This window comes from Phoxinus phoxinus, assembly GCF_949152265.1.
Source record: "Phoxinus phoxinus genome assembly, chromosome: 8".
In the NCBI taxonomy this organism is placed as follows: Eukaryota; Metazoa; Chordata; class Actinopteri; order Cypriniformes; family Leuciscidae; genus Phoxinus; species Phoxinus phoxinus.
The window spans coordinates 8,412,306-8,439,808 of record NC_136883.1 but is presented as its reverse complement, the minus strand read 5'-3'; the positions used below and the strand labels follow the sequence as shown (position 1 = coordinate 8,439,808).

Sequence of the window (27,503 nt, the reverse complement as noted above, 5' to 3'; positions counted from 1 at the left end):
TTTAATTGGACAAAATTTTTTTACAAAAAAAGGAAACAATTATAAATTGTCACAATGCACAATAACTATTTTTATTGTAAATTTTATTGTAATGAATTCAGCATACAATAAATGTAATGCAGCAAGTTACAGCATAAATGACAGCGCTCGAAGTTGCATAGATGTTTTGAAGACACCAATAATAAATGTAACAATAATGTGAAAACTTCATCCAGGCAAAATATTTTTTAATTTTATACATTCATGTGTTTTAGCTGGTACTTCCAGCATAGTTGGGAACAATGATATTGGCCCATTTATAGATGACAGGGATAAAAAGGAGAGCAGAGCCAAGCAGTGATACTAAGAGAAATGCCCAAAGGAAAACCCGGTCCAGGACCCGGGCCACAAACTTCCAGTCCTGAACAACCTAAAAATAGGCATTACATTAGAATTCATTAGAACTCAAAACTCACAAAAATCACATCATGTCTGGGAGTCTAAAGTGGGACTCTTACCTCTCTGACTTCATTCTCCTTCACCACATGAAGCGTGATGTAGTGTATAGATTCTAAGGCTGCCCGCAGACTGTGTTCTGCACTGAGCAGAGTGGTATCCTGGCCCAAACTCTTCTCATACCCCAGCCCTCCTCTTCCAGTCCTGTCTGCTCTCTGCCTCACTGCGGAGGTGGCGTAGCGGTCCACATGGCTGCGCATGCACAGCAATTTAGGCAGGTGGTGCAGAAAGATACGGCGGACCCAGGGCGCCATGCTGTGGTGAGTAGATGAGGAGCGATGATGGATGTTAATGGCAAAGACGGTGATGACAATGGAAAGGGTCACAAAGATCATAGTGAAAACCAAATATTCTCCAATGAGAGGAATCACCTGGGACAGAAAACAACATAGCAGAAAACATAAGTCATTTGACTATTGCAGAGCTATTTATAAATGAGAATGAAAGAATTGAAAGTAAACATAAAAACCATTGGAAATTATCTCAATATGTGTTAAAAAAAAAACATATTGTAATATAAAATTTTATGTACGGTAATTTAATACCGTAAAGCAGTTTCTTTTTTTTAACTCCAGTCCTAGGGACCCACCTAACGTTTTAGATGTTTTAATCCTTCCCTAATTTTGACCCAAAAATTGTGGTTTAGTGTTCATCGGAGGGGTCCAAGACTTAAGGACTTTTGTCACACTTGAACCACGAATACACACAAATAAATGACTGGATTCGGATTAGGAGTATATGTTGTTGTAACAAATCCTTCCCTCAAGGGTCAATCCAACCCCCTTAGGAATAAATGGAATGCGAATAATGCTTAAGTAGCATACATAGAAAAATCAAAAAAATTAATGCTAAAAAATAAAAACTACAAATGCAAAGACTTTATCCAAAATGTAACAATGAACAGCTAATTTGCTCCATATAATGCTATGAGGTAGCTGACGAACTTCCAGCAAATTTGAGATTTGCTCTGCAAGTCCGTCTGGCCAAGAGCCCATTCAAGCCCATTTCCAATTTTTCCAATTTGAGGCACCAATCACAAATATATATATATATAATTTTAGGGCTCCCGGTCATTTTGACCAGCAAGGGAAGGATTTGCTACAGAATGCAAGGAGAGGATGAGGGTGTATTGGGTGAAACTATATCAGCCCAAAAGCATTACTTTGTAAAATCTTTTAATTTCTTTCACAGATTTTCTGTGGTCCCCCTGTCACTCAAAGTGGTACCCTAGTTCATTCAAAACTTAACAACTAAAATTATGGATTATAAGATCATATAGATATACTATCATATATACTACTCCATAAATCCAGTTAGGAGTGTTATACTGCAGAATGACAAAAGTGCCCTCAAAGTAAATACAGAAAAGAACTTTAATGCCTGCATGAATGAACTTATATGGTGAAACTATCACACAGACAACCAATAGCTGACAAATACTGCAATTTACTCTTATATCGCAGTCAAAAATGTGAAATAATTTAGAAGAGTACTGTGTGTGGCAGATCGACTTACAGTAAATACCTCATTTAAATATAGAAGTCATTTAAAATAGCTTTGAATTCTTACAAAGAGTACCACCTTTGAGGAGGAAGGGATGATCTCTTCTATCACCAGAAGGAAGACAGTAAGGGAGACGAGGACAGATGTGCAGAGGGAGATTTTCTCTCCTCCATTAGATGGGAGATAAAACACCAGCACGGTCAGGAAAGACAATCCAATGCAAGGAATGATGAGGAAGAGTGTGTAGAAAAGTGGAAGACGTCGGATAATAAAGGAGTAGGTGATGGATGGATAGAAAAATGTCCCATCACTTCTCAAACCCCGGCTACCTGTGGCCGTCACAATCTCCCATTCACCGTTGTCAAAATAGTCACGTTTGTCCACTTGTACATCCTCAAGGAGAATGTCCACCTTAAAAACAAATATTGTGCAGTTGTTATATAAATATTCAAATTTTAAACACAGAAACTATCATATGGTGTCAGAAGACATGGAATATAGAACACAAGTCATATTAGCTACTTTTAATAGTCAATATGAACTGACAATAGAGCGGTAAATAACAAATAAAGGTTTTTAAATAATTTTCTGAATTTTAATTTTTGGGTTAACTATTCCTTTCAACAAGCAAACACTAGTTTTAATGCCTCTAATTATACCGGTAGATAAAAACATACCTGGGAACCATCGTAGGTCCAGGAGCCAAACTTCATGGAGCAGTTCTGAAGGTCAAAGGGGAAAAATGTCACATCGATGGTGCAGGCAGATTTATAGTTGGCAGGAGGGGTCCAGGAGATAGTGCCATCATATCTCACCACTGCTTTTGTCACTGTGGCCTCGAAATTACCATCTGCACTGCAGGTGAGAATCATTCAGTCATCAGATACAAATTTAGATTGAGTCCAAATTTAGTGAGAATTAAGTCATTTGAGAGTAAAAAAAAGTTTCACCTTTCAGTTGGAAACATTAATATTGACCTTTAGAACTTATAATGGGGTCTAAGGCATTTTCCATTCTCCATTTGTTATGTATTGTTACGTCCTGTGGACATTATGTTATATGTGCGTGATCTGGGAGTGTGATACTTCCTTATTGGACATGTTATGTTTTGTGTGCTTGGTCTTTTTTCTCTCTCTCTCTCTCTCCCTTTCGCAGGCTGCTAATAAAGTTCTAGCTGAGAGTGTACAGGTGTAAAGTAAGTCCACTGAAGGCAAGCTTGTTGAGAACCCAAGTAGTCATTAAAGTGACTAGACAAGGGACTAGAACAATGACACAATGAACATAACACATGGCAGGATCACATGAGAACAGGGATAACATGACAGACATGAAACAAGAACATGAAACAAAACCAAAACGTGACAACAGGTGTATGAATTAGTGAATTCTCTTTTGTGTAAATGTGTACGACCAGACTGCGGTCCTCCCTTTTCCACTTTTGTTATTGATTTGTAACTGCTACAGCTGTGAGCAGGGGGGACGCTGAGTGTGCTCTTCACTTATGTGAATATTGTTATTGTCTTTTACTCTTAGTTTTATGTGAATACTTTTTTAATTATGAATACGCAAGCTGTAGGAAGAGGGTGCCATTTTCTTTTAATCTGAAATTTGCCTATGTTAGACAGATAAGACTGTGTTGTTTATTTAATTGCTTACTTTTTGTTACCTTTGAGTTTGATTGAAATAAAATCATGTGTTATTTGTTTAATCTTGGGTTATTCCCCATTCAGTCTCATTACCACAATAAATACATAGTATGTTCAAGAGAAACAGGACTGTAAAATAAATTGCTACCAATTTTGTTGTTCTGCCTATTATCTGGATCAGGGGGATTGAAGTGAAGTATAATCTTTTTCACTATATTTTTTTATTATTATTATTTCCAATTGTTACATCCTCTCCTACCCCTAGACAAATCCGGGTGGATTATAACTATAGGAAATTCACTAAAGTCACAGTATAAACATTCAGAATATGTGTGTATTAAAATATAAAATATCACAAAAAAATATTATTCAACTTTTTATGTTATTTATGGCTCTAACAGGAATGTTAAACATACTGTTCAGTCCCTCTCTGGTTTCCTTTCGGACTCATACACGTACTTGTCATAGAGCACGATATCGGGTCTCCAGATGGAGTCTGAGGGAACTCTAATGGAAGTGATGCCCAGGTAATGATCCGGATTCCATCGGAGCTTCATGTCTGTCCACTCCTGAATGCAGAGAGACATTGATTTATCTGCAAAGCTGATCACCAAATAAAACCGTAAAGAAAGCAATTGGACACATTGGCTATTGTTAAAATTGAATCAATCAAAATGTTAACTACTAGAAATAAAGTAGCAAAATAAAGAAAAAGTATATTTCATATTAATCAGATAAACCTCATTGGGTTTGGGTTACCTGTTTTATCCACACATTGGTCGTCATCAGCTGGTTCTTCTCATCCTAACCAACAAAAAATCTGATATTATACCTCTGTTATTCTATGTGCCTTCATGTTCTGCTAAGATTGATTTTTAAGTTCTTTATGTCCCAGATACCCCAATGTTGTACATGACAGATATTATGGATTATTTACTAACCCCTGCAGTTAATCTAACTCTTTTTGCTACTGACTCCAAACAGAACATAAAGGATAACAATAAATACATTTCTGAACTATTTTAATGATAGAGAATTGCCTAATATATTTTAAAATCTAATCTTTATTGTAATGTAAAATATTGCCTAAAGGAGGAGAATGCAATTTCAGAAGGACTAATTCTCATTTCTCACCACATCCACCAGCTGTGATATTGCCAGGCCAAATTTCACCTGCACCGTTCCATTTAGATCCTCCACTGGTCTCACCCATTTCTGGTAGTTGCTGAAGAGATGTTTAAACAACTTGTCTTCTGTCTTGGCATAGGAAGACAGCACTGGAGGCCCTTAAAGAAAACAACAACTTCATGTTAATCTCTCTTCCATTCAATCAGGAGGGACTGGGACACTAACAACAGTAATTAGATGGCAACAGTCTCAGATTCCAAGACCACACAGGCTTATAGAACGTGTGACAAATTAGTTGACACTTTGTCAATGAACATATTGATCTCACAATGAACATATCACATAGGCTTTGTAACAAGCTTGCACCTGTACCTTTTAGTGTCATCTACAAATTCAGTCCAATATAATTAATTATTACTTGGATATATCAGTGAATATCAGAGCTTGAGCCTTTCAAAGCTGCTTTAAAAATGACTTCTGTTTTAATGCGCAGTGTATGATGAACTCGAATGAAGCTCATTTGGCATTGTTATTGGATCTCCAGCAGCTGCTGCTATCATGCCTATATCCTGATCAGATTTGCCTCTCAAGGCCTCCAAAGTCTTAGTCACTAAGGGAAACATGATTTGCTAAACATGTGTTCTTGTCTGTGAGGGCAGATAGAGTTATGAATGGAGATTCATGAATCTCTGAATGTGAAACTGGTTTAGATGATCTGGGTTGTGTTACCATCACTGGTGTGAGGGATGTTCTCCAACGTGGAATGTCAAGTCACTTTATGTTCCAAAACCTAGTGAGCTGTCTAACTGCTTTACATATGAAGTTGAATCTAAAAGAAGCATCCTAACTAAAATGGAAGTTCAAACGAGACTGATTTAAAATGTTTTACATTTGCATTAATTCTATGCATCAGACAAATGCCCTTCATGTGCATAGTTGAAGTACATTTGATGCCAAACGAGTTTGCCATAAGCATGTTGATAAACTAATAACACCACATTCATATCTACGTTTAATCTGCTGGCTTTTTTCACATTACTATAGTATATAGAGTATATAAGTATACTACACTCACCAGCCTGTTTTAAATCTAAACCGTATATAATATTTGGTAGCCTGCTGGAATTCTTTTTTTTTTTTATTGGATGTCTAAAGCTGGATGTAATATAAGACATAATCAATCATCTAGCCTCACTGAGACTCATTGGAATTTTTTGACCCAGAAGCCATAAAACACTGCAAGTGTCATTTTTCTCATTTCTGTCTAAAATGAGGTTGTTGACCATTGGTGCTGCAGTTATCATAAAAAAAAATTGTGGTATAGACCAAATACCTTATATTGATTGATGCATGTGTACCGATTATTCAGCTCCATGTTTAGATCTTGATAGGATTTAAAAAAAAATGATCTGCCCAAAAGCTCAGTTTCTGTCCTTTCACAGGCAACCGCAGATGGTATTCCAGTTTCAGCTTGTTTTGCCATTGATCAATATCTGTGGTTCTGGTCTCCCTTGATCAATATAAGACTAATTAAAAAATTAATTAATCCTCAGGTCACACTGTTACAGCTGACCTGAACAAACTCATAAAGTGATCATCCGTGTGGGTGAACATGTGGACCATGACTTATTAAAACACTAGAATCACTGCAGGCAGAATCTGATCTCTGCTCTAAACTCTGTTTCTGTACATCTTCAAAGCACATAGTTGTGTTTTTTACTATTTTATCTTAGAATAAAATATTTTTGCAACACATTCATGAACTGAGTTGACCATTACTAATTAAAATGCAAAAAAAAAAATTACTGTGACAAATGCAATTGCAATGCTCGATTAATCGTGTTTCCCATATGCACTATACGCATAAGGCTTTAGGTGGTCAGTTCTACAATCTAAGTGGTAACTGAATTATATTATTAAATATGACTAAATCAACATGACTACATTAGTTTACACAAACTAAAGTAATTTAAGGGTCAGATACCTTCCTATATTTTCACTTTCTACAGTGTTTTTACTAAAGCTGTATTTGAGCCCTGCAGCCTATAACATCTCTGACGTGCACTGTGTGTGCATAGATTGTAAATATCAGTTTGGCCTTCAATTTTCAAATAACTTATTCTCAGCTGCTGCCAGTTAATTTGTATATGTGCTGCATTGCTTAATATTTTAAAATCAACTAAATCCAAACGTTGGATTATCTGTGGCCTTTGTAACTTCTTATTTAACATGTCACATTCTTTACAGCTTTGTGGCACCTGATATTTTATACTATAAACAAAAAAGTCTTAATCTCTGTCTGGTCCTGATTATCAAGGCCCTCACTGACTTTTACTGAGAGGGTCACAGAGCGAGAGAGCTGTTGAAAATAATAATTGGATGAAGAGATGTGATCTGATGGACAAGTGAATGAATCACAGGTCACATATCTATATTTATCCCAAAATAATATTATATTATATATTATATTATATTATATTATTAAAGTTGCTCTGGAATAATCAAGTCAGGGGTGCGTTTCCCGTACAACTATATAGCTCACTGCTTAACTACCATAGTATGATGCATCGTTGGAGAAATCAACTAGCTAGTCACGACCATAGATATTATATAGAGACTAGATGCCCTATTGGCCGCTGGGCACTGAGAAATACGGCCGCCATCTTAAACCGGTCGTACTCCTAGTTTCGTTGCGTGCGGCATCAGTTAAGATGCCAGAGCACTGTGGAGCATTTTCCTGTTCTAATCGGCGGACCATCGCAAATAGGGCAAGTTTTAGCATTACCGTACTATTGGTTGTATTTTGTGAATAGAATATTACCAGATAATTGAGAAGGAGCAAGGATCTTTGATATTACTGTACTGAAATCGTAGACAGCTATCATTAGCTAGGCTATGTTTACTGCACCAGCCAGTGTTCACCCGGCATGGAGAGGTGGGGTAAAGTAATAATTACAAGAGCTTATCGGTTATCAGATACAAGCATTCAACGGCCCTGTAGTATAAATATATATAAATATAGGTTATTTGTGTTTGCGCACGTGATATAAGGAAGCAATGTAATACACACATGACGGCGATGCGCAAATCAAGTGTGTGTGTGTGTGTGTGTCACAAATCATTATAAATTGTTTCTTCAACTTATTAAAATATCTTACTTTACTGCAACTATCTGTTTCTGCTTCTTTATCATATTTATAGTGTGTGATTTATAAATTACCTTATATCCTACATCACAGATTTTGAACGTCTGGTCACTTTATATCTTATATCAGAATATTATATTACTGTTAAGCCTACTATTATTAAAATACGCCGAATGTGTCCTGTATCATAGCTACATGAATGAAACTTTGCAGCAAAAAAACCAGCGTGAAAATCAGTTCGGTATTCAGTGAAATATGATTAATTAAATGCGCTGACAGCTCATTGCACCTGCCATACAGAATACACTGAGTGGAGCGGGTGACCGGTCTAAGATGGCGGCCCCACGGCTCGACCGCGCCAGTAGGCAGTAGCGGTCGATAGGGCGTCTATCTATATGATGTCTATGGTCACGACTGTTTCCTGAAACCGTATGTCGCAAAGTATCGTTCAACCACGTTGGTTTATGACGTCTCGCACGTGGTGGACTAATAACTTATTTTAATTAATCTGTTTGAGGTTGAATTAACGCTAGATTTTGTCACATAAGTTACAGACATGGCATCTGAAGACCATTTCTAATTTTTCTCAGTTATTTTGCTTTATTACCAGACTCAATATTTGGCTCGTTCTTACATAGTTGAGCACGTTCGCACATGCGCAGTCTTCAAAAACTGGTGCTTTAAAACTCTTGACAAACTAAAAGACGTAAATTACATTTGTATGTCCATCCATCCATCCATCCATCTTCTTCCGCTTATCCGGGGCCGGGTCGCGGGGGCAGCAGTCTAAGCAGAGATGCCCAGACTTCCCTCTCCCTAGCCACTTCCTCTAGCTCTTCCGGGGGGACTCCGAGGCGTTCCCAGGCCAGCCGGGAGACATAGTCTCTCCAGCGTGTCCTAGGTCTTCCCCGGGGTCTCCTCCCGGTGAGACGCGCCCGGAACACCTTCCCGGGAAGGCGTCCAGGAGGCATCCGGAACAGATGCCCGAGCCACCTCAGCTGACCCCTCTCGATGTGGAGGAGCAGCGGCTCTACTCTGAGATCCTCCCGAGTGACCGAGCTCCTCACCCTATCTCTAAGGGATCGCCCAGCCACCCTGCGGAGAAAGCTCATTTCGGCCGCCTGTATCCGGGATCTTGTCCTTTCGGTCATGACCCAAAGCTCATGACCATAGGTGAGAGTAGGAACGTAGATTGACCGGTAAATCGAGAGCTTCGCCTTGCGACTCAGCTCTTTCTTCACCACGACAGACCGGTACATCGACCGCATTACTGCAGAAGCTGCACCGATCAGTCTGTCAATCTCCCGTTCCATCCTTCCCTCACTCGTGAACAAAACCCCAAGATACTTGAACTCCTCCACTTGAGGCAGGAACTCTCCACCAACCTGAAGTAGGCAAGCCACCTTTTTCCGACTGAGGACATTTGTATGTGTTCTAAATAAATAACACGGGTTGTACTGAATGTCAGCTTGCTTATTTTGCAAAAGATAAGGATTTATTCAGTCTACATCTCATGTAAACTACAAACTATGCTTCTAACCACAGCTCGAGAGCTGTCGTTCCAACCACACAACTTTGCGGTGCTGTTTGCGAACGTTCGTTGAAACGATGGTTTCGGGAAACACCAAATCGTTGAACTATGCTGATAACGACGGAACTTGTGACCATAGTTGGCTAACGATGCTTTCGGGAAACGCACCCCTGGCCCCTGGCTTTTAAAAAAAAAATGATAATTATTTTTTTTACATCATACAGTTTCAGGAAACTACGAGGGTGAGTAAATGATGACCATTTAAATTTTTGTTAATTAAAGTTAAGGTAGGCAATGTTTTTCATAAAACAATGTTTGTTATACTGGTCTCTTCACATTCTGATAGCACTCAATAATAGAACTGGTCTAAATATTTTAAAATGTACATATATCTTATGTGGAAGTCTCAGGACCAAAAAGGATTACCTACCTGCTGTAATGTATGATTTTGCATACCTCCGAGCACCCTGCTCGCAACACTCTTAACGTCAAAATAATTTCTAATTCTGTTCATTATTATTGTAATGTTATGTGCTTTGAAATACAAGGTAATTTAACGCCGTCTCTCGCGACGCCTTCACTGTTTAGCAGACTTTTGCGTTTTTACCCTTTAGACGGGAACACGATGGTGGAGCGTTTTTAAGATTTCCACTCTGGAGGGTGGTTTCACTTTTTTGCGTTTTTAAGCCCCAAAAACGCCGTTGCCGTGTAAACGAAAGGCACATCCGATAAAATATTTTTACGTTTTCACCCGCGAGTGTTCTCGTGTAAACAGGGCCTGAGTTCATGTGTTTTAAAGGAGGCGTGGCTTTAGAGATGCTCTGAAGGGAGGGTGGGATCTCATGCTTTCAAAGCTAGCTTGCTATTGCTAGCCTCTGCGAAATTGCCTACCCTAAATTTACTAGTAAGATTAGTACAGTAGTGTTCCGAGATATCAGCACACTTGTAACACTTTTTTAAAATTATAAATAAAAAGTAAAGCCTATGTTTTTCTTCTCTTAATGGTCCTAAGATACGATTGTACTACATTTATTTTAGAAATTGTCTATATTTTATATATAAATTATAATTTCTTTCTTTCAGTTTTGGGTTGAATTATGGGCATGACAGGCTTTGTGAGATTTCACCCAGGTACAGATGGGGTGAAGGTGGGGCATTGAGCCAAGGTCAGAGACACTTACCTATAGAGGAGCAGAGGACAGCACAGCAGACTAGCAGGAGGAGAGCTCTATCAATGCTGTGAGCTGTTACCATGATGCCATCAGGAGCAGCAAAGCCACAGAGAAGACCTGCAAGCAGACATAGGCATGCATGCACTTTATTACACACAAATACAGTCCGATCTGTTATTGAAGACTCACAAGCCTGTTAGCAAGTAAACATATACGTGATATGCAGTGAAGACATTGCACATGCACCTCAACGCTGCATATTTTTCATTTTTCATGTGTGTGCAATTGATCACATAAAATAATCTGCATCATGCACATGTGAACAGACCTTTACACAAGCACACAAAGCATGTCTCTATCCACCTGTCTGTTAAGATTACACTCGCATTCATCAGTCTGCAAACACCCAGTGTCTCTTTCACTCTGTTTCTCTCCCATTCTCTTTCTTTGTCAATTTATTTTCCTTACCTGATTATGGACTGGAAGAGAGCTGAATCCTTTAGAATTTTTCTTTTCCATTTGGTTGTCGTGTGTCCATGCCAACCAGCATGTGTGTGGCTGCTTACTCACATACAAGATGTCATGGTCTCCTCCTCCTCTTCCTCCTCCTCCTCCTCCAGAAAGGCAGCCCCACCCCCCTCACCCCCTTGCAATTTCCCGCACTGAAAAAAAAACGCCAATCACAGCCATGGATCCCTCATTATCTTGTAAAGTCTGCCCCCTCCTGCTCAAAAGCATGCACACATGTTAATGAGAGTACAACAGAGGTCCTTCCATTCTTTTTAGGCCAATAAGCCGTCTGTGGATAGAGAGACAGCAAATAACTTATATTACATCATGTGTAAAATTGACAGACTTATTGCTTGCACTATAAATAACACATATGTATAGTACCATATTAAAATAATGAAAATTAACCCTATGCACTTTCATACTGGACATTCATCATTTGAACGATTCATGTTATTCCAAAAATGCTTTAGTAATCTTTAATAAAAAAAATATAATAACTTGATCGTAATTTTCTGCTAATCTCACTTAGGCCTTAAATTTGGTTGTGAACTACTAATTTAAGTTGATTTAATATATTCACATATGATACTCTGTGGTGTGGCGACATCTATAAATGACGCAGAGAAACATTTAAAACACAATAATAAACAACTAAAAAATTAAACAAAAAATAGCATTATCATGACATCCCCTTCAGTCAATAAAATTAAAATCTGTGCCATGTGCTTGACATTTTTTGCAACAAGGAAGTGAAGGAGTGTCAAAGTGTCTGGTTTGTGTATCCCGGGTGACCACTAGAGGTGCTCTTTCCCCACGGTGTCATTCACATTATGAACTACATTTCCCACTATCCTTTGTCTGTTCCCAACGGCGTAGGTTTGGTCTCAGATTTGGTGGGGACATCCCACCCCCACACCACCCCCTTATTTTTTCAGCCAATCAAATGACGGTGTTCCTTGTACTGTCGTTCTGGCCGTCGGAATCGATGCAAATGGGTTTTTTTCCTGGCTCAAAACTAGGCGGAGTTGGTAAAATTCTGATGATGTATTTTATTAAAAAGATCATTTAACTTGTATTTTTTCATACCAACATATAGCCTACTGTGTTTTCCACAGTACTTTTGTGGGTGGACCTCAGTACCTCTAGGGGGGTCCGGGGGCATGCCCACCTGTAAGAAAATTTTGTACATTTTAAACATAAATTCATTAATCTGGTGCACTTTGAGTCACCAGAATCCGCTGTTAAAAATAAATAATCCACATTACAATTCAAATTATCAGTGTTAAGCATGATAATATGGTAAAATGTCACACTGTAGTAGGGTGATTTAAAAATAACATTTATTTTAAATAAAAGTTCTTCTTTTGGCAAAATTACATTTCTTTAATAGCCTAAACCGAGGCTTTACTCCCTTCAAATTTAAATTGTCAATGTTTCATTACCTCACAGTTGGAAAACAATCTTATCAGAATATATTTTTTTACCTTTATAAAGGGCATTTCCCCCCTAATTTTATTAAATGTATGCTCCGCGCCACCGCTCCCATCACGCGCTGTGCGTAGGGCATCAAGAGCTGAGGGGGCACCAAAAAAATGAAAACCTAATGAAAATCAATAATTATAATGCCGATATTATTTCAGTATAGAAATACAGACATCCCGGGAGTCTCCCGCATATTGATAGCGGCTCACTGATGCCCGCGAATTAGTTAAAATCTCCCGGAATCCAGGAAGAGAGAGCAAGAGGCGTGTGCCTCATGAAGCGCATGTAATATGTTTGATGGACACAGGACAAATGGACACAGGAACCCAACAGAACCGTCACGGTGGAAAAAGTGTATAAGCATGTGACTGTCTATCCGAGTTTTGTCGAGAGCCGGAGGCGGCACCTAATTTGACGGAGGCGGCCGCCTCGTAATTCTCTGTGCAGGAAAAAGGAGTAAATATTGGTGGGGACAATTTTGTCATTTTAAAATATTGATTGGGACTAGTAGCCTACCTAGCGTCCCCCCCTAAACCTACGCCCATGTCTGTTCCCATCACTCATCATTGCACTCAGCTGTTCTCATTTACCTTGTCAGTATTTGTGTATTTATATCATTCGTTCTTGTATCTTTGTAATGTCACCCGCTTCTCGGTGTTTCATGCCTGTTTATTTTCTGTGTTTTGGACTGCTATATCGATTTTGACCTTTGCTTGTTACTGGATTATGATACCGATTACCCTAAATAAAACTGCACTTGGACTATTAAGGCTTGCTGTCAAGGCTCAATTGAGAGTAAAAAATATAATTGTACATCAAAATGTTTTTTAACTTTTTTGGTAATTTTTATTGCACATTTTGTCAAATCAATAACACAAAGACCAAAAAATCTGCGTGTTATGCATAAATGACAAATTCCTTTTAGGGGATGCATATTTGTTTGTGTAGTTGGGACTATTGTTCAGTAATGGTAGGCAGTATAATAGCCTTTTTGCTATGGACCCAAGGAGATGCCACGTCGAGACCGACGAATAGGAATCTCGCTAGAGAGGCCAATCTATTTCGAGTTAAACTTAAAACAAGCCAATACACATTGGCGTGCAATTATTTGCATCAGCTGTTCAGCCTCGCAGCGCGGGTATATAACGAGCAGCTGGTGGCGATTGCACTTCAGTTTTTTGCTGAGGAGCCAAGCATGAAATAGTGATGGGACGTGGCTTCTCTGTTCCCTCCCTGTGCATGCAACCTGATTGGGCAGGGCTCGCCTTGTGCTTGGTAAGCCAAGGCGATGGCATCTACTATCCAGTGGGCCATCCTCTGCTTGGAGATAGTCTTTCCCTTCTGCTGGCCTCCGAAACAGACAAAGAGCTGGTCTGAGGTCCTGATGCTTTGAGTTCTGTCCACGTACATACGCAGATCACGAACGGGACAGAGCAAAGCCAGGGCTGGGTCAGCCTCCTCCAGGGGCAGCGCTTGCAGGTTCACTACCTGGTCCCTGAAGGGAGTGATAGGAACCTTGGCACATAGCCAGGCTGGGGTCCCAGTACAATGTGGTTGTCACCCGGCCCGAACTCTAAGCACGATTTGTCGACCGAAAATGCCTGCAGGTCCCCCTACCCTCTTGACAGAGGCGAGTGCAATCAGCAACAGAGTCTTCATGGAAAGAAGCTTTAGGTCTGCTGACTGCAGAGACTCAAATGGAGCATCCTGAAGTGCTCAAAGCACCAGGGAAAGGTCCCAAGAGGGTATGGTGGGGGGTTGAGGAGGATTTAATCATCTCGCCCCCCATAAGGAACCTGACGACCAGGTCATACTTTCCAAATGTTTTGCCATCTGTGTGGTCGTGATAAGCTGAAATAGCGCCAGCATGTACTTTGAGGGTGGAGGGAGACAGCCTTCGGACCCTATCGAACATCTTTGGGGGTCTTCTCGGCGTACACACATCTCGTGGACGGAGCCCTTGCAGAAGTGATGGTGGTAAGTACCTCTGGGGGAAAGTCACCTAGAACCTCAGCGTCCCGTCCAGGAACCAGACATGGAGTTTCAGAGGTCCGGACACGGGGGCCATAGGGTGCCCCGTCTCTGAGTCAGAAGATCCTTCCTCAGAGGAATGGGCCAGGGAGGTTCTTTCACGAGAAGCATGAGTTCTGGGAACCAGGTCTGGGTGGGCCAATTGCAGTGGCGATTCTAGGGGGATGGCCTGGGGTGGCCAGGGCCACCCCTGAAAGCTCATTGGCCACCCCTGTGGCCACCCCAGATCTGATAGGTAGTTGCATGTTCGTCAACACAACAAGAGATGCTGTCAATAATGACAGCTGATCAACTGATTTAGGGCCAGTACAATGTTCAAAAGTTACTTTTTAAAGAAGCACCTTAATCCTTTAATATTTTTGGTCTGTTGGCATAGGGGTGGAACAGTACATGTATTCGTATTGAACCGAAACGGTTCGGTGCATGAATTTACACGGAGAATACATGGTATAAAAAATAAATAAAACTCGCGTGCAAATTAATGAATGTAATGCTGCGGAACTACTGCTAGATACGCGGGTTATTTGTGGAAACCTAATCTGTAGCCCCGCCTTAAGCTAGGTTTGTTTATACTTTCGCCTCCGCAGCGCGAGCCTCCGATGACTGCACGCGCGCCTCCCCAAATGGACGAGGCATTTACTTCGCGCTCGCCGGTGTACTATTCTTTGAAACGACAGGATGCGACTCGGTGTTCTCTAAACCACCAGGAATCGGCGGCGAGAAGTAGTAAGGCACATTCGTGAATGTTTAAGTACAACACTTTAGTAGACCAAAACCACACTACAAAAGAGTTGTGTAAAGCAGTAGCTAAACCAGATTATTCCGTGACATTAGAGAGAAAAAATGGATATGAGAACGTAACCTACAACTAAATTAACGTTACATATTTTCTAAACATTTTTATTTAGTTTTGTGAACCTTTTTATAAAACATGGCCATTTATTTTTATTTAAAGGGCTTATGTCTTCTATTGTAGGCTCATTTTGTTAATGTAAGCAACTCATTTAGACGCAAGGTTAGGATTAGGCAATCAGCACATAAATAAGAGATGCTGTATTTTCAGTTTTATGGCTGATTGTCTTATTTTGTTTACAAGTTAATGTTAACTAACTTAATGTTAACAAGATAATGTGGGGTACTTATTGTTTACTGTTCACATATTACTTTACACACTTCAGGCTGTTGCAGCTGCTCATGGGACTGTATGACACTAGGTGGTACAGACTGAGACATGCACAATAAAATAAAAATGCCTTCTGCATTTTTGTTTTGCTGTTCCCTCCATTGTACCGAATTCATACCGAACCATGACTTCTGTGTACCATTCCACCAGTTGGCATCATTGGACTTTAAGTCTTGTCTTGTGGTCTTATGGCCTATGTGAAAGCATTTTGTAGCAGGAGAATGAGCAAAAAGCAAGAACTAGCTACCTCTATTGCACTTTGTTACTATTATTAGAATCCTCTATTGTTCATGCGAGTTTCAAGGTTTACATAACATTACTTTATAGTAGATATGGCCACCCCACACTAGCTTTGTGTCCCATCTTGGCCACCCCAGTAAAAATGTCCTGGATACGCCACTGGCCAATTGGGAGCCACCAGAAGGACCTGCTACTGACTTTGCACAAGGTCTGTGCAAGTAGGCTCACTGGGGGAAACGCATATTTTCTGAGGCCACGGGGCCATCTGTGTGCCAGTGCGTCCGTGCCGAGTCTTCGCTCGGTCAGGGAGTAAAACAGCTGGCAGTGGGAGGTTTCTGAGGAGGCAAACAGGTCTACCTGAGCCTCCCCGAACTCTCTCCAGATCAGCTGAACCGCCTGGGGGTGGAGTTGCCATTCTCCCGGGAGCACAGCTCGTGATAGCTCGTCGGTCACACGGTTCAGACACCAGGGACATGCATGGCTCGAAGCGACCTCAGATGCTTCTGACTCCAGAGGAGGAGATGGCAGACGAGTTGCGACATGCGAACGGGAGTGTAGACCACCTTGTCGGTTGATGTACGCAACGGTCGCAGTGTTGTCCCGAACCAGCACGTATCTGCCCTGTTGCCGCCTCTTTAAGCGGCTCAGAGCGAGATGTACTGTTAGCAACTCGAGGCAGTTGATGTGCCAAAGCAGTTGGGGAGCTATCCACACCCCTGACACTGCATGCCCGTTGTACGTGGAACCCCAGCCGGTGGCAGAGGCATCTGTGAATACCACAGCATGCCTGGACACCTGTTCCAAGGGCACTCCTTCCCCCAGGAACGAGGGATCTGAACACGGGCTGAAGGTCTGGTGACACGCTAGTGTGATTCCCTGTGTTCACATAGCTGATCTCGAGAGTGTGCTAGTATGAGCCAGTCGTCGAGATAGTTGAGGAGGCTGTTCTCTCATGGAGAGAGGGGCCCCCTCCGTGACTTTCATAAAGACATGGGGAGACAGGGACAGTCCGAAGGGCAGGACCTTGTACTGATATGTTAGACCTTCGAACGCAAAGCGCAGAAATGGCCTTTGTCGAGGAAGAATCGAGACATGAAAGTACGCGTCCTTCAGGTCGATCACTGCAAACCAATCTCGGGGACGGATGCATTCGAAAATTTGTCTCTGCGTGAGCATTTTGAACGGTAGCTTGTGGAGGCTCCGATTCAAAACTCGCAGATCCAAGATCGGACTATGGAAGTAAATTAATAAAAAATGTTTTTGAAACAAAAAGCCTGTTGAATTGCACTACTTGAAAAAAAATATGCATTGCATTAACTTTGCAACTATGCATTAACTATTTTTAGGACTTGCATCTTTTATTGGCTCAAATTTAACATGGTTGAATATTTAAGCTGTGAATATATCAATTCAAAACATTTCAAACACATTTTAAATAATCCATATTCACCTTTCATATTTCACTTCCAAAATATTCAAACTGTTTAAAAATAGAACCTATAATATTCAACAGGCAATTTTCGGTCCGTTTTATTTCGCTTTACAAATTCGCTTCCTCAAATTCAGTGGTTCAAATTCGACAGAAAATTCAACATTGACATCCAGGAACTGCAGGAAAAGCAGTAGATTACCGAGCATAATCTCCATCTGCTGTTAGTCGACCTCACCAACAGGTGGTGCAAAAGCGCGTGTTGTTGACGAAGACCAGAGCAACTGTTAGAGCAAGCCATTCATTCATAAAAACTGATTCATAGAAATGTAAGTGTATTTGTGATTATTATGAGAGATGTTTTTATGTTTAATTCAGTGTCTTCACGGTCCCTGTGTAGCCTACATGCATCTTTCTCTACCGTGAACGAGATTATAATGTTATTCCCCTGATGCTGATGTACAGAACAAATGTTACATTTGAGGTAGACATATATTTCTCTTGGTTGTTTAGTTGCCTTAACTTTATATCACTGCGATGTGCTGCACGGGTTTCCCTCAATAATTCAGGATTGGGTGGGTGGGACAGGTGTGTGTGTGTGTGTGTGTGTGTGTGGGCAGGGTCGATATGGTCCCCACCACTTTTGAAACATCTCGCAGCACGGATGTACAAATTGCCTAAATAAAACATCTCCTTTTAACTAGCAGAGCATTCATTTTGTTTGTTTGTTAAATAAGAGGCGATCTAGCGCTGAAATGTGTTGTTTATGAAATCAAGTGATCAAGTGCTCGTTGCCGCTGCAATCAGTGCCGCGGATACAGTGTATCTTGTGGCTCGCGCACAGTATTCGGACGCGCGGTTCAATCGGTTGCGGAGACTTTCTGTTCGTTCCGGTGAAATCACAAAACAAACTGCACACAAATGTGTCCCTGCTTGATATACAACCACTAATAAACATAATCGGTTTTGATTAGAAAAAAAAACTATACGAGTGCGGATTAGAACCCAGAACCTCTGACACGCTTGGCAAAAGTTCTGCCACTCGACCATTACAGTACAATAGTAAATAAATCGGATGCTCGGATCTCATTAAACGACAAATGAAACCTAATGTAGCCTACTATTTAAATCGATTGCTGGACATCGTAATGTTATTGTACACGTCTGATTTATGATTTAACATTGTATTAGCAACACACACACACACACACACACACCTGTCCCACCCACTACTGAGTATATCACAGGGAAGCGCTTAGCGTGAAACTTTGCGCGTTAAATTCATATTATTGTGAGTCCATCTGCTTGCCTGTAGCCATATAGTACAACCTTCTCAATAAGGTGCGAGTTTAGTCTTTTATATCACTGTAAATTAGTCCATAAACTACGTTAAGCATTTTATATGCCCAGCAATCCTGAATAATTGAGGGAAACCCGCGCAGCACATTCGCAGTTATATAAAGTTAAGGCAACTAGACAACCAAGAGAAATATATGTCTACCTCAAATGTAACATTTGTTCTGTACATCAGCATCAGGGGAATAACATTATAATCTCGTTCACGGTAGAGAAAGATGCATGTAGGCTACACAGGGACCGAAGACACTGAATTAAACATAAAAACAGCTCCCATATTAATCACAAATACACTTACATTTTTACAAATCAGTTTTTATGAATGAATGGCTTGCTCTAACAGTTGCTCTGGTCTTCGTCAACAACACGCGCTTTTGCACCACCTGTTGGTGAGGTCGACTAACAGCAGACGGAGATTATGCTCGGTAATCTACTGCTTTTCCTGCAGTTCCTGGATGTCAATGTTGAATTTACTGTCGAATTTGAACCACTGAATTTGCGGAAGTGAAATAAAACGGACCGAAAATTGCCTGTTGAATATTATAGGTGGTATTTGTAAACAGAATATTTTGGAAGTGAAATATGAAAGGTGAATATGGATTATTTAATTTTTAATAATGAAAATGTGTTTGAAATGTTTTGAATTGAAATATTCACAGCTTGAATATTCAACCATGTTGAATTTGAGCAAATAAAAGATGCAAGTCCTAAAAATACAATGCATTAAAATGCAAGCATGGTTAATGCAATGCATATTTTTTTCAAGTAGTGCAATTCAACAGGCTTTTTGTTTCAAAAACATTTGTCATTAATTTACTTCCATATCGGTCGTAAGCCACCACCTTTCTTGGGTACAATGAAGTAGGGACTGTAGTGCCCTGACCTCATATCGCCTGGAGGGACCGGCTCTATCGCATCCTTAGCCAGTAGGATTATGTATGATTTTTTATCACATTTACCAGTGGTGCCATTAATTCTGACCACAATTGTAAGATTTATTAAAGTATTACAATCACCGCATTTGTTCATATTACAATTCGAAATTAGGCCATAGCAAAATTATGTGGCCATAACAAACTTGCATTTTATCTTCTTGCGGCAGTTTGCACAAGATTTAAATTAGACTTGGTATAAAGTAATTACATGGTTGAATAGAGTTCATGGATAATAACTGCTCTATCTCTGCACAAGCAAATTTGTGCTGTTTTCTTTTTGTTGTTTGAAGCTCAGTGGATCGAAGTTACAGGAGGTCCTTTTGTAAATTTCCACTGCTTGTTATAGAGAACTGTGGTTAGAATTATTATACAGATAAACAATGCTAAGCATGTGATGCAGAACTTTGCTCTATTTCTAGTTTCGCCTCTCGTGAAGCGGAATTTGCTGAGGCGTATGATGTGAAGGTGGTCATGTCAGCTGAGGTGTGTGTGTGTGTGTGTGTGTGTGTGTGTGTATGTGTGGTTATACATATGCTGCATATATATGCTCTTGAAACAATTTAAAAACCTGTAATACACACAAAATCTGTTTGCTTTGACTCAAAGGGTCAATGTCTGTTGATTGTGTTTCTCTCAGTTTAAATGGCCAGTTTTGAGTGTGTCATAACGGTCTTGCTCAGAGACATTTTAAGACACTAACCTTTTGCAAATGTTCCATCAGGTATAATTTTAAACACTGCTGACGTGCCAGAGAACACAGGATGACAACTTGTGGATACACTTTATTTTAGGGTGTAACCACAAGTTACATTGTACATTGTACATTACATTGTACTTACTCAGATAAGTACTGAGTAATAATAATTACATGTACTTACTCTATTTATTTACACATTAGTTTTACTTTAAACTGAGTTACGTGTTAGGGTTTGGTTTAGGGTTAGTTGTAATTATGCATAATTTAGTAAGTACATTTAGTAGCGTTTAACAATTCACCTTAAAATAAAGTGTTACCAAACTTTTTTCTTTGACATTTCTTTGTTATGGAATTCTACTTTGTACTCGTAGAAATAGAAAAGACAAATTCATCTCCCTGTGATATATACTGTAATCTATGTACAGTATGTAAGTACTCAGTAAACAAATACTTGTGTGTGTGAACACACAAATACAATTATTTCTGATTTCTAATTTAAATCATTTCAAATTGGGGATGACGTGTTTAGGCCAGTTTATTTGGTTTATATTATCTTTAATTCAAAATAAAAATATATTTTCATTCAAAATATTTTATTATTAGGTATTCTTCAGTACATTTGTGAACACACTGTAATAGATTGCAGATTTTAATTATTTTAATTAATTATTCAAAAACATGTATTCTGAACTTGCATATGTACAGTACATGTTACATCAAAAAAAATATGTACATTGCATTTTGTATTGAGAGATTTATAGACTAGTAATGACTAAAGAGATGGTCAGCACTCATGGTCACTGGTCACTGTCATTAAAACAACAACAATAGTGACAAACAAATAATATTAAATAGACACCCACTTTATCACATTTACATTTATGCATTTAGCAGACGCTTTTATCCAAAGCTATTTACATTGCATTCAATGTACACATTTGATCAGTTCTTGCTTTCCCTGGGAATCGAACCTATGACCATGCATTGCTATCACGCGCTCTACTGATTGAGCCACAGGAAGGCTTAAGACTGCTGGAAGACCAGTTCATCATACTCTTCATCTGTGAAAAATACAAGTCATTTGTGTAATGCAGACATAGCTAGTCATTGTAATTGTGCAGCACAATATGGCCAAATGTCACGCTACAGTAGAAATACAAGATGATATTGTTTGACTTATAGCCTAATTACTGTGTTTTACAGTATAATATTGCATTTCAAAAAACACAACAGTTAATTTACAAGAAATCTTTTAGAGTGGAGACGTACCGATATCAGAGAACTCGTCCCACACTTCCTCAGAACTAAGCCATCGTGGACATTGATTTACAGCATTTGCATGGAAAGTCAAAGAAATAAGGAACAAAAAATAGATAAGACATCAATAATCTGAAAGCTGACATGATACATATGTAATCAATCAGAGACTGGAAAATTAAAGATAGAACAGTGCAAGGCTCATTCGTTCATTCATTCATTCAATCATTCGTTCGTTCATTCATTAATTTTTTTTACTGTCTTACCAGACAACACTTCGTATTTCATCAGTACCAGCTGTATCAGGTTTGGGCACTTCTAGAATATAAATTTGTAAGAGACGAAGTTTGCTCAGAACAGAAGCAAAGAGAACAAAAACACCCTATGAAATTTGGAAATTGGACTTTTTAGTCCATTTATTTAGCTTTGAGGTTATTGGTATGGTAGTGGACACCTAAATGCACACAAAATTAACTTTTACTGTATCAGATAAATATTTAAATTGTACTTATTTTACTATGCATCTCTTGTTTCTGTGGAACACAAAATAATAATAAGAAAAAAAATGTGTCCATACAATGAAAGTCAATGGCATTCAATATTATTTGGATCCCAGCATTCTTCTGATTCTAATAATCTTTTGCATTCCACAGAAGTCATACAGGGGTGGAATAACATGAGGGTGAGTAAATGATGACAGAACTGTCCTTCTTGGGCAAACTACCCCTTCAAAATATATACCATTGCCACTTACATTTATGTACAGAAAAATATAATCAAAAACTTTTAAGAATGACTATGGGAAGATTACTATGCAACACAGGTTAATTAATATTCATGAGCTCAGATGTTATGTAAAGTAACAAGAACCACACAATGAATACCTTCGTAGAACACGTCATTTCCTTTGAGCTCTGTCTCATTCAAGGATCTGTTGATTAGAAATTCATCAACATTTTATTGAATATTGAATATATTTTAATTGAAAATCTCAAACATACCTTTCCCTGTGGAATCCAAGGAATCCTATTAGAAACAAAACGTTGTGAGTGTTACTGTGCGTTCACACCGGACGCGAATAGCGCGTCAAATTCGTGCCTGCCGCGTCTAGTTATACGCTTGACCACTTTGTGTCCATTCGCGCGTCAATTTCGCTCTTGTAAAAACATAAGTTTGAAGCAAAATTGACGCGCGTCATGCAAACCCGTTGGCGGCCATCTTTTTACAAGATTTGTGATGTTGATAGATAATTTATCGAGATAGTCACCGCTCTGTATTTGCTCTGGAGAGCAGAACGGTGGCGTAGGGATCATCGTCGCCGTATTTGGGTCCACCAAACTCTTCGGAGGCGAACCCAGTTTGGCGAGTTTTTCACCATTTGCTCCAGGAGCTGCGCCTGGATGACGGCCGCTTTCAGCGGTACTTCCGCCTGTCCCGCGCCCAGTTTGATGACCTGCTGTCTCGCATCAGAGCGATCATAATCCTATGTCACTTTATGCCACGTGAAGCAAGCAGGCTCCTGATTGGTTAATGCGGCGCGAATTGACGCAGAAGTTCAGATTTTTCAACTCGGGCGGCAGACGCGAATTTGCGTCAAACGCACAAAAAGCACTACATAAAAGAATTTGCGCGTAACGCGCCAGATGCTCAATTAGCGCCATTCGCACGAACTTGACGCGCGAATGATGCGTATTCGCGTCTACCGCGCCGCACTCTACGCGCTCTACGCACTCTCATTCGCGCTGCAGGATTTTTTTACACGGCGTAACGCGTTTTGCATTGACTTAACATTGAAACCACACGCGCCTGACGCGCTATTCGCGTCCAGTGTGAACGCACCATTAGGATTTAAACAGAATTTTTCAAGAAAGTGAAACATGTCAATGTTTGCATTGCAATGTTTGAGGAGAAAGTGCCACAGTACCTCTCTTTCGGATCACTGCCCACATTCCCAGAAACAGACTGAGGAGCACCACTATGGTAGAGCATATTATTATGACAATTATGATTTTGTCAAAGCCGCTGCGAGATGCCACTGTCAAAGAAATCCCAGAAACAGGAAAAAACTCTTATTTTGTAGGTTTGATTAAATGTTACAATAATAGTTAACTACCCTTGTAAAAAAAACAAAGTGTGTTTATTGAATGTGTATTTGTGGTGTACTTAAATAATACTTTATTGTACAGTGTCATTGTTACATGTTGTTACAATAGTAATAACTACAAATTATGCATAATTACATGTAACTAAACCTAAACCAAACCCTAATCCGAACCCTATAGTAAGTAAATGTAGTTACTTAATTTTACTCAGTACTTACATTTATAATTACAGTGTAAAAAAGGCACCTTAATATACTGTAGTATTTTGTTAACTATTCTTGCAGGTAATAAGATATTAATAAAATAAAAGGTCACTTGACTGTATTTAGAGAGTACACACTCTTGTCTATGCTTCTTGAAGGATTTGTTTACCCAAAATGAAAATTATGTCATAATTTACTCACCTTCATGTCGTTCCGAATCAGTAAGACTTGCATTCATCTTTGGAACACAAATGAGGATATGTTTAATAAAATCTGAGTGATTTCTTTCCCTCCGTTGACAGCTACACAACTACCACTTTGACGCTTCAAAAAGTTCATAAAGAGATCATAAAACAAATCCAGATGAATTGAGCAGTTTAGTCCAAATTTTCTGAAGAGACTCGGTCGCTTTATACGCTGAACAGATTGAATTTACCGGTAGGCTTTTATTCACATAAACAATCATAAACTCACACATCAGTTGTGGTAAACAGAAGCTCAAGCATGTTCGCTTGACGTATGAGAACAAATGAGGTTCATTCTCGTGTGTTACGCAGCACGTTTGAGCTTCCGCAAGAGGTTTGTTCTTGCACTTCAAGCTGGTTCGGTTGAGCTTCTGTTTATGTTCACTGATCAATGTTTATATGTGAATAAAAGCCTAAATTCAATCTGTTCATCCTATAAGCGATTGAGTCTCTTCAGAAAATTTTGACGAAACCGCTCAATTCATATGGATTACTTTTACGATCTCTATTTGAACTTTTTGAAGCGTCAGAGTGGTACTGTAGATTAGCTGTCAATGGAGGGACAGAAATCCCTCATATTTGAACAAAAAGATCTTCATTTGTTTTCTGAAGATGAACGAAAGTCTTGCAGGTTCAGAACGACATGAGGGAGAGTAATTAATTACAGAATTTTCATGTTTGAGGGAACTAACCCTTTAAGACAATTAAGTAACCTTTCATTATGATAAAATCATTATTGTTTTTAAATAATCTATTCTTCTGCCTTAAAGAAGGACATTTATTTGTATCTGTTGGCTAACATACTAAATCACATGTAAAGTACTGTACTTGGCTATCGTTTTAACTGTAATGTAAAGGGCTTCCACACCACTCTTTTTCACCTATAATTTCACTCTGGTTTTAGGGATAAGTTATGGGCAGGGTTAGGTTTAGGTTTAGGTATAGGGTTAGGACTGTTTTTGGACAGGATTGTTGTAGGATCAACAAATGATCCTGCAACATTTCTTACTTGGCAAAATTACAGCAACATTATGGGTACTATAAATGTTTGTCACTACATTCGGTAGTACGTACTACTGTACTTAAGTAGGTAAAAGAAAACTCTGAATTTCAGCTAAATCCATTTCATATCAATTTGAACTGAAATACATTTTCATTTATTTATTAACATGCAATGTAGTCACTGAAAACATCCGTTAATATGTAACTATTATTTTAAAGTACTGTACATTATTTATGTAATAACAACTCTTTTCAAATGTATGCTAAAGTTTACTTATTTTTCACAAAGGTATATTCTCTCACTAAACTGAGTAAATCATAATAGTAATAAACACATTAACCATACAAAAAGTTTGGTTTTGTTCTTCCCCTCCCATTCTTACCAATTATCTGAAGGTTGACTTTATTATTTTGATCAATTCTCATTCCATGGTAAGGGAGAATGTTTAACAAAATAGCACAACTGTATGTTCCAGCATCTTCCATCCGGACCTCTCTGAGGGTGAATGTTGTCGTCGTCTCTTTTGTGTCCCAAATATTGACTTTAATAGGCTTTTCATTTTTGATGAGAAAAGCCAAAATCATATTCTTGGAGAGGTTTTTGTTCATAGGATCGGATGTTGTACAGTTAAACTCAGCATCACTTCCCACTGCCACCTCAGACTTTAGCAAATGTATCTGTGAATTTAATAAAGATTCTGTAGAGAGAAAGGGAACACTTATGGTTAAATCTTTAGCATGGCCTTTAATGTATTCCAGTACAAAGGGTCTAAAACAAAAAGAAAAACACAATTTCAAACATTTCTCTCTCATTAAAGGCAGTTTTGTACAACAGTGAGTCTATTGTGGTTAATCTGCACAAGTGTGTTATTCAACATGTCTCATCTGTGCACATGAACCAAACACACTCTCAAATGTAAGCAAAAGTGTTGTACTTCTTACCTGTCACATTTATGAAGATGATATTTTGACCATATCCCATCACTTTGGTTATTTCCAACTGCTCTTCAGAAAACACACAGCTGTAATTGCCCGAATGGCCCATTTCTATTCTCTCTATTTTAAAGGTGATGTCTTGTCGAGTGGGTCCGCTTTTCATATCTATAGCTTTTCCATCTTTACACAGATATACATAAACTGCCTTTGCCTCTGACTTTGTAAAACCAAATGTACTACAAGTAACCTCCAGTCGACCACCTTCTGCTACTTCTGTATTTTCACTGAAAAGCTTAGCTTTTTGAAGCGTTTGGCCTGTGAAGGAAATAAGACATTTGTTCATCCTAAAAAAGTACAATATTACATTTACTGCAAAGGTGTTTATTTAGTGCACTATTCAAACATACCTTGACTTTGAAGGAATAGATCCACTGAGATATCTAGGAAATAATCATAATAATTTATTATTTTTTAAAAAGCACCAGCATTTGTTTAGATTTAATTTATTGAATATTTAAGATTTTGTAATTGCATTACTTACATGCAAGTAGAAACACACCAACCATGGCTGCTGATCAAGATTTCTTTGACTTTTCTTCTTTTACGAGATAACGGAGTTATTCTTAGCTTGCAGTCAATACGCTGTTGTAGTGTCACTTAGAACAGAATAGGCAGTGCTTGCACTAAAGTATCTATAGCAGTCATGCTGTGAAGGCGTTCTAAAGCCGGAAACATTGTCAAATAGCGCTGACCGGTGTATTTTAAATCTATTTTAAATCTACCTCACACCTGATTTTTCTGATGGATATTCATTATTCCTCAACATACATTTAAAAAAACGTTCTTAACATATTGTTCACATCCTTCCGACCGCTATTTCTATGAATACAATGTGTAGCACAGCTGATCCGCTGATTTGTACACTTTAAGAGTGATTATTTTGCACAATAACAGTTGTGTGATATGTGGATAAAGGGTTGATGCAGAGTAAAACGACAACAAAAAAATTAAACCAAGTTTGTCAGCTCGTCATCCTGAACATCCAACACAAACCAATATGATGATGACACTCCAACTACATTAATTATAGTATGATAGTATTTCAGCTGCTTTCAAAACAATGTGGCTTTCCAGTCAATAAGCAACATTTTCCAGCGATGATCCGTCTAGTGTAATCAAACGTTGTTTTATTGTCATATCTGTATAGCAAATTCAACTTCACTGCCGAGCATGCTGAGGTAAAACACACACACACACACACACACACAGTT

The 27,503-nt window shown here is 39.0% G+C and overlaps 3 protein-coding genes across 6 annotated transcripts in view; all 3 read right to left on the bottom strand.

The window, feature by feature from the left end:
- LOC307003355 (CLOCK-interacting pacemaker) overlaps positions 1-27,503 on the bottom strand; it is a 350,350-nt gene that overhangs the window by 224,614 nt on the left and 98,233 nt on the right. The window lies entirely within an intron of this gene.
- On the bottom strand, positions 51-11,241 carry chrna5 (cholinergic receptor, nicotinic, alpha 5). 2 transcript variants are annotated; one of them, XM_079621222.1, is made up of 9 exons: positions 11,090-11,241; positions 10,631-10,738; positions 4,779-4,930; positions 4,404-4,448; positions 4,104-4,213; positions 2,676-2,853; positions 2,077-2,409; positions 498-866; positions 51-409 (listed from the first exon to the last, which is right to left on the bottom strand). In XM_079621222.1, exons 2-9 carry the CDS (start codon positions 10,701-10,703, stop codon positions 251-253), a joined length of 1,419 nt encoding a protein of 472 aa, XP_079477348.1. In that variant the 5' UTR covers positions 10,704-10,738; positions 11,090-11,241; the 3' UTR covers positions 51-250. The 2 variants fall into 2 exon arrangements, with proteins under 2 accessions (XP_079477348.1, XP_079477349.1); XM_079621223.1 differs by lacking the exons at positions 2,077-2,409; positions 11,090-11,241 and having other exon boundaries at positions 52-409; positions 10,631-10,732.
- LOC307003000 (uncharacterized protein) lies at positions 21,261-26,866 on the bottom strand. The gene is made up of 10 exons (XM_079621025.1): positions 26,774-26,866; positions 26,640-26,672; positions 26,239-26,547; positions 25,680-25,994; positions 23,669-23,779; positions 22,746-22,770; positions 22,629-22,675; positions 22,011-22,062; positions 21,757-21,791; positions 21,261-21,548 (listed from the first exon to the last, which is right to left on the bottom strand). The coding sequence occupies exons 1-10, from the start codon at positions 26,796-26,798 to the stop codon at positions 21,511-21,513; spliced, it is 990 nt and encodes a 329-aa protein (XP_079477151.1). The 5' UTR covers positions 26,799-26,866; the 3' UTR covers positions 21,261-21,510.

What these genes read in the sequence shown, in the direction of transcription:
- LOC307003000 (XM_079621025.1), bottom strand. Translation starts at nt 26,798, where the DNA reads ATGGTTGGTGTGTTTCTACTTGCAT. An exon ending in TGGTGTGTTTCTACTTGCAT is followed by an intron (nt 26,673 to 26,773) that starts GTAAGTAATGCA and finishes ATTATTTCCTAG; the next exon opens with ATATCTCAGTGGATCTATTC. An exon ending in AAATGACGTGTTCTACGAAG is followed by an intron (nt 22,063 to 22,628) that starts GTATTCATTGTG and finishes TTTATATTCTAG; the next exon opens with AAGTGCCCAAACCTGATACA.
- chrna5 (XM_079621222.1), bottom strand. Translation starts at nt 10,703, where the DNA reads ATGGTAACAGCTCACAGCATTGATAGAGCTCTCCTCCTGCTAGTCTGC. An exon ending in TATCACAGCTGGTGGATGTG is followed by an intron (nt 4,449 to 4,778) that starts GTGAGAAATGAG and finishes TTTGTTGGTTAG; the next exon opens with GATGAGAAGAACCAGCTGAT. An exon ending in AGGAGAATGAAGTCAGAGAG is followed by an intron (nt 410 to 497) that starts GTAAGAGTCCCA and finishes GCCTATTTTTAG; the next exon opens with GTTGTTCAGGACTGGAAGTT.